The following is a 13,393-nucleotide window of genomic DNA, read 5'->3' as shown; positions in this document are numbered from 1 at the left end:
GAGGGACTTGATCTCCTGGCCTATGATCAGCCTCCATAACCTTGAAATTTCTTTAAAGTTTTATATTTTACTTTAAATATTTATACAAATTTTACATCCTGATCCAAATATATGTGTGATTTTAATTTAAATTTATGGTTCTCTTCTCTTTATGCAACCTACCCTTAGATTTTGTAGCAAAATGTAAGCTTCTAGAAATGTGTCGTGTTGACTGTAGTGGCTTCTTATGCCCTTTGGTTCACTCAGCTGCATAACCAATTTTGAGAAGGCAGGGAAGGGTGACATATAATTCAGAAATATTTCCATAACAATGGCTGAGAAACAAGAACATTCTGAGAATTAAAGGAATAAATTTCAGTCACTGAAAACAATGGTTTCATGTGAAACCCTTATTGCTCTCCAAATGCCAGCTAAAGCTGGTTCGAACAAGCAATTGCTATTTGGTTACTGTAGTTCTTCATCCTACTTTAGATAATACTTAATAATTTCAACTTAATTACACAGAAAATAAGAACAATTATCTTATTTATTTATCTAAATTATTTAATCCTTAAAATAGTGTTTCAGCTGACATGTTGACAAGTTTGCATTTTCTGAGTTTCAAATTTGAAATATGGTTTAACAGTAAATTATTTTAATGTGGTCATGCAACGAAATTATAACTATATAGATGTTAATATGTTAAAGAAATACAACTAATTGCTTGGTAACCAACATAATTTTTGCATCTAATTCTTCCTAATGGAATGATACCGTATCTAAAAGAAAAACTTCCACAGACAACTCAAAAATACTGATAACTGAACTCTTAGAAGTACAGCAATATTTCAGGACTCTTAAATAACACTAGTCCAAAAAATGTGGCCAGGTGTGATGGCTCACACCTGTAATCCTGGCACTTTGGGAGGTCGAGGTGGAAAGATCACTAGAGGCCAGGAGTTCAAGACCACACTGGGCATTAGAGTGAGATCCCATCTCTATTAATCTATTTTAAAAATAATATTAATAACAACGAATACTTAGCATTTTCCATGTGCCAGCACTGTTCTAATGTCTTTTTATATATATGAACTCATTTAATCTTAAAGAGGCAGAGTTTTACGGACCAAGTACTTGAGGGAAAGGGAGTGGAAGGGGTGTTAAATAAAGCAAGGCACATAGATACTAAGTAGGAAAACTAGAAGATGAGCCCAGGCAGTTTGATTCTACTGATCATTTAAACAAACAAACAAACAAACAAACAAAAACAACCTTCTCAAGGGCGTACTGTGTATCAAGCATCATGCAAAGCTCTAAGAATGAAAAGAAGAATAAAGCATAGTCTGTGTCCTCAGGGAGCTGACAATCTACCAGAGGCAGTGGACTCAAAACTGAGTAAAAGAGTTCAAGTGTTGCTTCTTTTAATATACTATGTATTCAAGTTATTTTTGAGAAATACGTAACAATGTCTTCAAGGTATCCTATGACATCATACACCACTTGGATGAGGCAGTTGTTTCTTTTGTTAATCACATGCTAATAAAGAAAATACCACTATTTCGTAAGAAGAGCTTTCAGAAAATCAGTAAACAGAACGCAAATAAATGAGAAACAATAAACCTGTGACTTTGGATTGCTTACTGTCACTCATGACTCTACCTAAACGTTATGAGAAGGGAGTGGTGAGGACTAGACTATTAGTACTATAGTCACAATCATTCTTCTTGGGTAGGATCACCCATGTCGCAGGATTGTTAGTATCTCTGGCCCGTTCTCAATGCCAGCAGTATTTGCCACCTTTTAGTCATTGCGAAAACCAAACATGTCCCCATATATTACTGAATACCCTCAAGAGGCAAAATTGCCCATAGTTGAGAACCATGTTCTACATTTCCAATGTCTATTTTTATTTTTGTGTTTCACTTCTGTTGTAATTTTTGTCCTTACAGCTCCAACATGGACTCTAATCCTGTGAGTCAGATTTAAATAGACAACATAAAAAGGCAATACCTTCCTAAAAATAGCTGCAACAACACTGTGATATGTACCCACCTCTCTTTCCTTAGGATCAGGAATACTATGCAGCAGCAGTCCCCAACCTTTTTGGCACCAGGGACTGGTTTCATAGAAGACAATTTTTCCACAAATGGTAGAAGGGAGGAGAAGGGGATGGTTTGGGGATGACTCACATTTATTGTGCACATTATTTCTATTATTATTACGTTGTAATATATAATGAAATAATTATACACCTCACCATAATTTAGAATCAGTGGGAGCCCTGAGCTTATTTTCCTTCAACTAGACAGTCCCATCTAGGAATGATGGGAGACAGTGGCAGATCATCAGGCATTAGATTCTCCTAAGGAGCGCACAACCTAGATCCCTCCCATGTGCAGTTCAAAATAGGGTTCATACTGCTATGAGAATCTAATGCCACTGCTGATGTGAGAGGAGGCAGAGCTCAGGCGGTAATGTGAGCTATGGGGAATGGCTGTGAATACAGATGAAGCTTTGCTCACTAGCCTGTTGCTCACCTCCTGCTGCATAGCCTGGTTCCTAACAAGCCACAGACTGGTACTGGTCCACGGCCTGGGGTTTGGGGACCCCTGCTTATAGAGGCTTTCTTCACACTTATTAGGAAAAGCAATATTTAGATGACATGTTAAGTTTTTAACTAGCAAGATGTATTTCAATTGAAGAAGGCAACAAAGGAGAATGCATTAAAAAAAAAAAAACTCCCTTGACTTAAGATCATACCCATTTTTGTTCTAATATGGCCATTCATTAAGATTTTAAATATTACTTTAAGAAAACACAATGTTTAAGACCATAAGAACTAATCTGGGCTCATTCACTAGTTCAGTCTGTCAACATTTTAATTTTATATGTGAATTTTTATTTATTTCAAATGTAAATGTTATGTATTTGGTGATTAATACTGTGAAAAACTGCTAAGATTCCTCTTAATCCTCTGGCAAAATGAAGCAAACCTCTGGGTAGCAACAGATCTTCTCTTTTAGCTGTGATCTGATTGAAGTCAGAGAGAAGGCTGTGATCTTACCCATCACATCCTGAACTTTCTCTGAGCGCTCACATCTGATCTCATTACCCCAGGATTCTGACAGCTTGAAAACTCAGGCAACGATATAGACTCAGGCAAAATAGAAAACATATTCTAGTTAGAATCATAAAATACCTTTTATCAAAGAGGGAATCAAAAAGTATGTATTATAGACTTCTAGGTTCTATTGCTTCTGTAAGCATTAGCATTACTAAACACATTTAACTATAAAAGAAATAATAGAAATACACTATATGTTTAGTATGCTACTATTTATAAACTCCAGCTGTGGTGTATCACCTCGGTAACAGGAATATACAATCAAAGCATGTTTCCATGCTACGATGGAAGCATTACTCACTTAAAGAATGTAATATGCTTAAGACAGGCAGAAACAATTTCACAATATTGTCATCGGCCCACTCATAAAAGAAGAAAAAGATGAGTATTCAAAATGGCAGATAGAAACAATGGAACCATTCTGTTGGACAATCACTGGCAGTCACTCTTTTAACTGAGAGAATAAAATGTTGTAAAAATAAATGAGTAAGGCCAGGCATGGTGGCCCATGCCTATAATCCCAGCACTTTGGGAGGCTGAGACAGCTGGATCACTTGAGGTCAGGAGTTCGAGACCAGGCTGGCCAACACGGTGAAACCCTGTCTCTACTAAAAATACAAAAATTAGCCAGGCGTGGTGGCAGGCATCTGCAATCCCTGCTACTCGGGAGGCTGAGACAGAAGAATCACTTGAACCAGAGAGGCAGAGGTAGCAGTGAACCAAGATAGTGCCACTGCACTCCAGCCTGGGCAACAAAGTGAGACTCCAGCTCTAAATTCATTAACTAGTTAATTAAAAAAAAAAATGAATGAGTCAATGAATGAAAATGCATGAATGAACGAAGAATGATTTAAAAAACAGAGGGAGAACATATAGGTAGAAGAACTACGGTGTCAAGATGACCTGTGACATTTGTTTATAACCACTCCTGTAAGAAAAAACTAGAGAAAATCTATTAGTTTGATGTTCGGTGTACACATATATTAGTATTCAGGTTGGAACAAAGTTTAAAACATGCGTAAGATTAGGTTATTGCCCTAAAGGAACACGTGTGCAGGTGTGTGCATTTATTAGCTCACTTAGTAAATAGTAATTGAGTGCATTTAGGTGCCTGGGAACACAAACACAAGGCATTGTCCCTGGCCTTAAGTGTTAATAATCTAGTAGAAAAGATAGTCCTTTAAATAACAATTTACTGTAGCTCCTGATATAGAAGTATATATAAAACACTATAAGAACATAACATCATAGCAATATTTTCCAAATTATACAGAAAGAATTATGTTTGTATCTACATAAAAATTTAGGTTTTATTGAAAATTAAGTGGTACACATTTATGAAATGCTATGAAAGTCACAATCAGTTTAATTGACTAGAGGCAGATGAGTAGACATAAAGACATTTAATTGAAATATAGCTCTTTAACTTAAAAACAAATAATTACAAGTGATATACATTTCTAAACTATATAACTGCCACAGGAAAGTATAACAAGATTGTAGTGAAGTAAAGCTTTATCAAATGACACTGCTGACTGCCAAATAAGTTACTGAAGTGTGACTTCTAGGACAGTAAGGATTCAGATCATCATTCCACTCTTTATGGGGTAAAAAACAGAAAGGATCAATGTAAAAATCTCTCAGCTCCCTTGACAGAAAGCTCACCAGTGTGCCAGAGACAATGAAATATGAATGGTCTTGGGAGTGGGTGATAAGATCAAGAAGAAACAAAAGAAAAGAATTTTAAACCCAGAATTTCATATCCAGCCAAGCTAAGTTTCATAAGTGAAGGAGAAATAAAATCCTTTACAGATAAGCAAATGCTTAGAGATTTTGTCACCACCAGGCCTGCCTTACAAGAGACTCTGAAGGAAGCCCTAAACATGGAAAGGAACAACCGGTACCAGCCATTGCAAAAACATGCCAAAATGTAAAGACCATCGAGACTAGGAAGAAACTGCATCAACTAACGAGCAAAATAACCAGTTAATATCATAATGGCAGGATCAAGTTCACACATAACCATATTAACGTTAAAAATTAATGGACCAAATGCTCCAATTAAAAGACACAGACTGGCAAATTGGATAAAGAGTCAAGACCCATCAGTCTGCTGTATTCAGGAGACCCATCTCACATGCAGAGACATACATAGGCTCAAAATAAAGGGATGGAGGAAGATCTACCAAGCAAATGGAGAACAAAAAAAAGCAGGGGTTGCAATCCTAGTCTCTAATAAAATAGACTTTAAACCATCAAAGATCAAAAGAGACAAAGAAGGCCATTACATCATGATAAAGGGATCAATTCAACAGGAAGAGCTAACTATCCTAAATATATATGCATCCAATACAGGAGCACCCAAATTCATAAAGCAAGTCCTTAGAGACTTACAAAGAGACTTAGACTCCCATACAATAATAATGGGAGACTTCAACACCCCACTGTCAACATTAGACAGATCAACGAGACAGAAAGTTAACAAGGATATCCAGGAATTGAACTCATCTCTGCACCAAGCGGACCTAATAGACATCTATAGAACTCTCCACCCCAAATCAACAGAATATACATTCTTCTCAGCACCACATCGCACTTATTCCAAAATTGACTACATAATTGAAAGTAAAGCACTCCTTAGCAAATGTAAAAGAACAGAAATTATAACAAACTGTCTCTCAGACCACAGTGCAATCAAACTAGAACTCAGGACTAAGAAACTCAATCAAAACCGCTCAACTACATGGAAACTGAACAACCTGCTTCTGAATGACTACTGGGTACATAACGAAATGAAGGCACAAATAAAGATGTTCTTTGAAACCAATGAGAACAAAGATACAACATACCAGAATCTCTGGGACACATTTAAAGCAGTGTGTAGAGGGAAATTTATAGCACTACATGCCCACAAGAGAAAGCTGGAACTATCTAAAATTGACACTCTAACATCACAATTAAAAGAACTGGAGAAGCAAGAGCAAACACATTCAAAAGCTAGCAGAAGGCAAGAAATAACTAAGATCAGAGCAGAACTGAAGGAGATAGAGACACAAAAAACCCTCCAAAAAATCAATGAATCCAGGAGTTGGTTTTTTGAAAAAATCAACAAAATTGACAGACCGCTAGCAAGGCTAATAAAGAAGAAAAGAGAGAAGAATCAAATAGACGCAATAAAAAATGATAAAGGGGATCTCACCACCGACCCCACAGAAATACAAACTACCATCAGAGAATACTATAAACACCTCTATGCAAATCAACTAGAAAATCGAGAAGAAATGGATAATTTCCTGGACACTTACACTCTTCCAAGACTAAACCAGGAAGAAGTTGAATCCCTGAATAGACCAATAGCAGGCTCTGAAATGGAGGCAATAATTAATAGCCTACCCACCGAAAAAAGTCCAAGACCAGATGGATTCACAGCTGAATTCTACCAGAGGTACAAGGAGGAGCTGGTACCATTCCTTCTGAAACTATTACAATCAATAGAAAAAGAGGGAATCCTCCCTAACTCATTTTAGGAGGTCAACATCATCCTGATACCAAAGCCTGGCAGAGACACAACAAAAAAAGAAAATTTTAGACCAATATCCCTGATGAACATCGATGCAAAAATCCTCAATAAAATACTGGCAAACCGGATTCAGCAGCACATCAAAAAGCTTATCCACCATGATCAAGTGGGCTTCATCCCTGGGATGCAAGGCTGGTTCAACATTCGCAAATCAATAAACGTAATCCAGCATATAAACACAACCAAAGACAAGAACCACATGATTATCTCAATAGATACAGAAAAGGCTTTTGACAAAATTCAACAGCCCTTCATGCTAAAAACGCTCAATAAATTCGGTATTGATGGAACGTACCTCAAAATAATAAGAGCTATTTATGACAAACCCACAGCTAATATCACACTGAGTGGGCAAAAACTGGAAAAATTACCTTTGAAAACTGGCACAAGACAGGGATGCCCTCTCTCACCACTCCTATTCAACATAGTGTTGGAAGTTCTGGCTAGGGCAAGCAGGCAAGAGAAAGAAATAAACGGTATCCAGTTAGGAAAAGAAGAAGTCAAATTGTCCCTGTTTGCAGATGACATGATTGTCTATTTAGAAAACCCCATTGTCTCAGCCCAAAATCTCCTTAAGCTGATAAGCAACTTCAGCAAAGTCTCAAGATACAAAATTAATGTGCAAAAATCACAAGCATTCTTATATACCAGTAACAGACAAACAGAGAGCCAAATCATGAATGAACTTCCATTCACAATTGCTTCAAAGAGAATAAAATACCTAGGAATCCAACTTACAAGGGATGTAAAGGACCTCTTCAAGGAGAACTACAAACCACTGCTCAGTGAAATAAAAGAGGACACAAACAAATGGAAGAACATACCATGCTCATGGATAGGAAGAATCAATATCGTGAAAATGGCCATACTGCCCAAGGTGATTTATAGATTCAATGCCATCCCCATCAAGCTACCAATGACTTTCTTCACAGAATTGGAAAAAACTGCTTTAAAGTTCATATGGAACCAAAAAAGAGCCCGCACTGCCAAGACAATCCTAAGTCATAAGAACAAAGCTGGAGGCATCACGCTACCTGACTTCAAACTATACTACAAGGCTACAGTAACCAAAACAGCATGGTACTGGTACCACAACAGAGATATAGACCAATGGAACAGAACAGAGTCCTCAGAAATAATACCACACACCTACAGCCATCTGATCTTTGACAAACCTGAGAGAAATAAGAAATGGGGAAAGGATTCCCTATTTAATAAATGGTGGTGGGAAAATTGGCTAGCCATAAGTAGAAAGCTGAAACTGGATCCTTTCCTTACTCCTTATTCAAAAATTAATTCAAGATGGATTAGAGACTTAAATGTTAGACCTAATACCATAAAAACCCTAGAAGAAAATCTAGGTAGTACCATTCAGGACATAGGCATGGGCAAGGACTTCATGTCTAAAACACCAAAAGCAACGGCAGCAAAAGCCAAAATTGACAAATGGGATCTCATTAAACTAAAGAGCTTCTGCACAGCAAAAGAAACTACCATCAGAGTGAACAGGCAACCTACAGAATGGGAGAAAATTTTTGCAATCTACTCATCTGACAAAGGGCTAATATCCAGAATCTACAAAGAACTCAAACAAATTTACAAGAAAAAAACAAACAACCCCATCAAAAAGTGGGGAAAGGATATGAACAGACATTTCTCAAAAGAAGACATTCATACAGCCAACAGACACATGAAAAAATGCTCATCATCACTGGCCATCAGAGAGATGCAAATCAAAACCACAATGAGATATCATCTCACACCAATTAGAACGGCAATCATTAAAAAGTCAGGAAACAACAGGTGCTGGAGAGGATGTGGAGAAATAGCAACACTTTTACATTGTTGGTGGGATTGTAAACTAGTTCAACCATTATGGAAAACAGTATGGCGATTCCTCAAGGATCTAGAACTAGATGTACCATATGACCCAGCCATCCCACTACTGGGTATATACCCAAAGGATTATAAATCATGCTGCTATAAAGACACATGCACACGTATGTTTATTGTGGCACTATTCACAATAGCAATGACTTGGAATCAACCCAAATGTCCATCTGTGACAGACTGGATTAAGAAAATGTGGCGGCCGGGCGCGGTGGCTCAAGCCTGTAATCCCAGCACTTTGGGAGGCCGAGACGGGCGGATCACGAGGTCAGGAGATCGAGATCATCCTGGCGAACATGGTGAAACCCCGTCTCTAATAAAAAATACAAAAAACTAGCCGGGCGAGGTGGTGGGCGCCTGTAGTCCCAGCTACTCGAGAGGCTGAGACAGGAGAATGGCGGGAACCCGGGAGGCGGAGCTTGCAGTGAGCTGAGATCTGGCCACTGCACTCCAGCCTGGGCAACAGAGCAAGACTCCGTCTCAAAAAAAAAAAAAAAAGAAAATGTGGCACATATACACCATGGAATACTATGCAGCCATCAAAAAACGATGAGTTTGCATCCTTTGTAGGGACATGGATGCAGCTGGAAACCATCATTCTTAGCAAACTATCGCAAGAACAGAAAACCAACACCGCATGTTCTCACTCATAGGTGGGAACTGAACAATGACATCACTTGGACTCGGGAAGGGGAACATCACACATCGGGGCCTATCATGGGGAGGGGGGAGGGGGAGGGATTGCATTGGGAGTTATACCTGATATAAATGACGAATTGATGGGTGCTGACGAGTTGATGGGTGCAGCACACCAACATGGCACAAGCATACATATGTAACAAACCTGCACGTTATGCACATGTACTCTAGAACTTAAAGTATAATAATAAAAAAAAAAGATCAAGGAGAAACACTAGAGCCACCTTGGAACATTCTGCTTCTCATGTTATGTTCCCAGCATTTCCTTTCTGTTGTTAGCGCCACTACTGAAAAGAGGCTCAAGCTTCAACTTAATTCAATGGAAAGCAGGTTGAGACTGCAACTTTTCCCAAATTCACATAGGGCAAATACTGTTTTCTCCCAAGGAGTAAGGTATACAAAATTCTTTTAAAAATTTCTCTTAAAGCCTAGACCCACCCTCTGACATGGATCATTGAAGATGAAAACCCATTTAGTAAAGACAATTGAAATGTCTTCACAGCTAAAAAAAAAAAGCACTGCTACCTGGGGCACTTGAACTACTTGAGCTGTTGTATCTCAAATACTTTTCTGTCATTCTCCATTATCCATCCATTCAATAAGCATTCTTTAAATGTTTACTATGTCCTAGACCTGGGAATGCAAACTTTTTCTTAAAGGGCCAGGTAGTGAATATTTTCGGACAAGATGTAAAATCAAGGACATTCTGTAGGTACTTAATATAGTAATTTAAATATATACCATTTAAAATGTAAAATTATTTTTAGCTTTCAGTAAAAAGGGTCACAAATCAATAAAACCAGCATTAATAACATATGTCATTCTCTCAACAATTTAGGGATGTATTATTCTTTTCATTTTTCAGAAGAGGAAATCAGGCTCAGACTAGTCATGTGATTTGTTTGTATTTGTACATTGTAAAGCCAGTATTCACACTTATGTCTTCTGGGGAACAGTACATTAATATCACCAACGCCCCATATGTAGCTCTCTCACATGCATAGTGATGAAATGATTTCTACTAACGCAGATTACGGAGTATGTCCTAGAATATGTATTACATAGTATTATTAATTAACATTGGTAATAATATAGTAAGCATTTATGACTTTGGTGACCTGACGTTCTTCTAGGTTCTTAGGTCTTTGATCCCAACTGATCATCACAACACCCAACAGAGAAGCAACTATTATTTTTCTGTTTTACAAAGGGGTAAACTGAGGAAGAAAGAGGTTATATAACTTGTCTGGCATCCCATTACTACTCTGTAGCAGAACTGGTGCTTTATTTCACGTCTTCCTTAAGTTAACTTTGTTTTGAGATTCAAGTCTCAAGTCTGTTTCAATTTGATATTATTTTTCTTGTTCATCCTTTAGGATTTCTGAGGAATAACTACTTTCTTTCTTCCATTTCTTAGGTCAAAAAAAAATCTCATAATTCAAACTATTAATAAAAACTATACATTTCAGGAGTAAAGAGTGAACTCATATGTAGTTTCTCTGAGGGTTAAATTATAAAATTTATGAAAAACCAATAAGATAAATAATAAAAATCATTCCAGAAAAAAGCAGAATTTGAGAGTAGCCATGTTGGTGATGTTAACATATCTCCCTATGTAAAAATTTGTATGTAAAAATATCCTAAGGGAATGTATTTGGTCAGCAGGGAACACTGGGAGGGAGAAAATGCAGGAGTTTCCCAAGAGGAAAACTCGGACACAGTCCTAAAAATGAAGTAACCCAAAGAAATGCCTTGTCGAAATTCCAGTACCAAGCATTTCCTTACTACAGAGATAGATGAATACAGTGAATACAATCTGATGCCATTACACATTATCATCACTGCATCTAGTGACAATGGCAAATAGGTTTCATGCTACCTGCCAAAACCTAATGAACTATAGTGGAAGATCTTCAGGGCTGTGTTGAAAAGGTTCTGTAGGCCAAGTCTGAACTCAGTGGTGATAAGTATCATGACTGATTAGCCATGTCTACCCAAGTCAGGAGGAAGGGTGGCATCATATATGCAGACTTTCACACCACTCAATCCCATTTCTCTGATTTTGAGAGCAAAAAATTTGTGAAAGTAATTGGGATTTCATGTATCTTCCTGTACAGGGAATAGCCTGATATCCAAGAGTCTCCTTCCCTTGAGCACTGTATTTCTGGTCTGCAAATTAATCAGTTGGCATTCTGGTTCATTGACTAGTCTGTTGTGTACCTGGTTATATAAACTTAAACTGGGCAGTAACATCCATTCTCAGTGAACTGACAAGGTCAATTTTTCTGAGTCAACAGCACTGATGAGCAAACTCAGACTCTGGTAAATTCACAAAAGTAAATCTTATGTGACCTCTTAGAAGTCAAACAGTGAGATAGCCTTCCCATTAAGAAAAAACTCAGACACTTCTTCTAGAATTGAACAAAGAATATTTTAATCAAATTCAGTTTCACAATTTCCAAATTTAATAATTTCCCTTCTTAAATTTTTTCTTCACAGATTGGCTATTGCCAGTGTTAGATGATGTTTAATTCTATACAGACACTCTCATCACCTCTGATTATGATGTTTAAAACCAATGAGAGTACCTTGAGTATAATCGAGTTCTCTCTCAATCTATGATTATATCAGCCTGTCAACATTATAGTTGTGCCCTGCACAATGACATTTTGGTAATGGACCACATATACCATGGTGATCCTGTAAGATATCATAACATTAAAATGAAGCTGAAAAATTCCTGTTGCCTAGTGGGTGACATCATAGCCATCTTAATGTCGTAGCACAAAGCATTACTCACGCGTTTGTGTGATGCTGGTGTAAAAAAACCTATTCTGCAGCCAGTTGCATACAAGTATAGCACATATACTTATGCACAGCACATAATATGTGACAATGATAATAAATGACTATATTACTGGTTTATGTATTTACAATATTATACTTTTTATCATTATTTTAGAGTATACTCCTACTAATGAAAAAACGTTAACCGTAACATGGTCTCAGGTTCTTCAGGAAGTATTCTAGAAGAAGGCATTGTTATCATAGGAGATGACAGCTCCACGTGTGTTACTGCTTCTGAAGACCTTCCAGCAGGACAAGATGTGGAGGTACAAGACAGTGACATTGATGATCCTGACCCTGTAGAGGCCTAGCCTAGTACGTGTGTGTGCTTCTTTTGGAAACTCAAATACACTCAGTCATACTCCATTTATGACAGCATCATTTCTTTTTCATATGGTCACACCACCCTAACTAAACCCATGTTTCTAGTTTTACCTTTCGGACGTTCGCCAACCGATTCATCATCAAGGACTCCTCTCGATCATCATCGTCGTCCAAGTCGAGCATCGGCATGCCAAAGGGGTCAATGATGCTGCAACACCTGGAGCCTTCATCTCTTGGATCAAAGGGGTCCACGATTATGGGCTCAGTTCCTTTTATTTCACAACGACAGAAAGGGCAGCCCTGACCATCCGACTCCTAAACAAACAGAAAATGCATGGTTTCAACATAAACAGTACTGAGAAACACTAATGTTCTACAACTATAAAAATCATCCCCCTAAAAAAAGTTTATGGGGTAGGAGGTGGGGGAAGATTTGTCTTGAAGAGGTAGTGTGTGTAGAACACGGAGTCAACAAAATATATATTAAACGGTCAGTATCTTCAGTTTCCCAAGGAAAAAAACATTTGTTTTAAGTCCAATTTTCCCAAGAAAAGAAACCTCTTTATTTTCCTGAAAGTTCACTTATTATTCTAATGTATCAAGGCATTAGAGTCCTGAAGAAAACTGGAAATTGAATCATGTCTCTCCTTATGAAAAGACAGCAATACTAACTAAACATTCCATTAAAAAGTACATTTTGGTAAAAATTCATAATACAGCAGTAGTATCGGTGAGAAAAATACAATACCTGTGCATCTAACTGTGGCTGAATATTTGTTTTAACTGCCTGTGTATTTTAAAATCTATACACAATTAGGAAAAATTAAAATGTGTACATTTATAATCAAAAGCCATCATCTGTCCTGAAAGCCTCTCATCCTGACACACAACTCATTGGGAATATATAGTTCTCTGTGAGAGACTAAGTTTTGCCCCTTATCTTGCTTTTA

The 13,393-nt window shown here is 37.5% G+C and overlaps 1 protein-coding gene across 6 annotated transcripts in view; it reads right to left on the bottom strand.

Annotated features, from left to right (window-relative positions):
* Window positions 1–13,393, bottom strand: part of CBLB (Cbl proto-oncogene B) — a 220,875-nt gene that overhangs the window by 57,469 nt on the left and 150,013 nt on the right. For all 6 annotated transcript variants that reach the window (XM_033211395.1, XM_033211398.1, XM_033211394.1 and 3 more), the window contains one exon: window positions 12,555–12,758. In XM_033211395.1, coding sequence (XP_033067286.1) covers window positions 12,555–12,758 — 204 coding nt within the window. The remainder of the gene's footprint in view (window positions 1–12,554; window positions 12,759–13,393) is intronic.

Source organism: Trachypithecus francoisi, unplaced genomic scaffold, assembly GCF_009764315.1.
Source record: "Trachypithecus francoisi isolate TF-2019V2 unplaced genomic scaffold, Tfra_2.0 Lachesis_group0, whole genome shotgun sequence".
Classification (NCBI taxonomy): domain Eukaryota; kingdom Metazoa; phylum Chordata; class Mammalia; order Primates; family Cercopithecidae; genus Trachypithecus; species Trachypithecus francoisi.
This window is presented reverse-complemented; position numbering and strand designations above follow the sequence as displayed.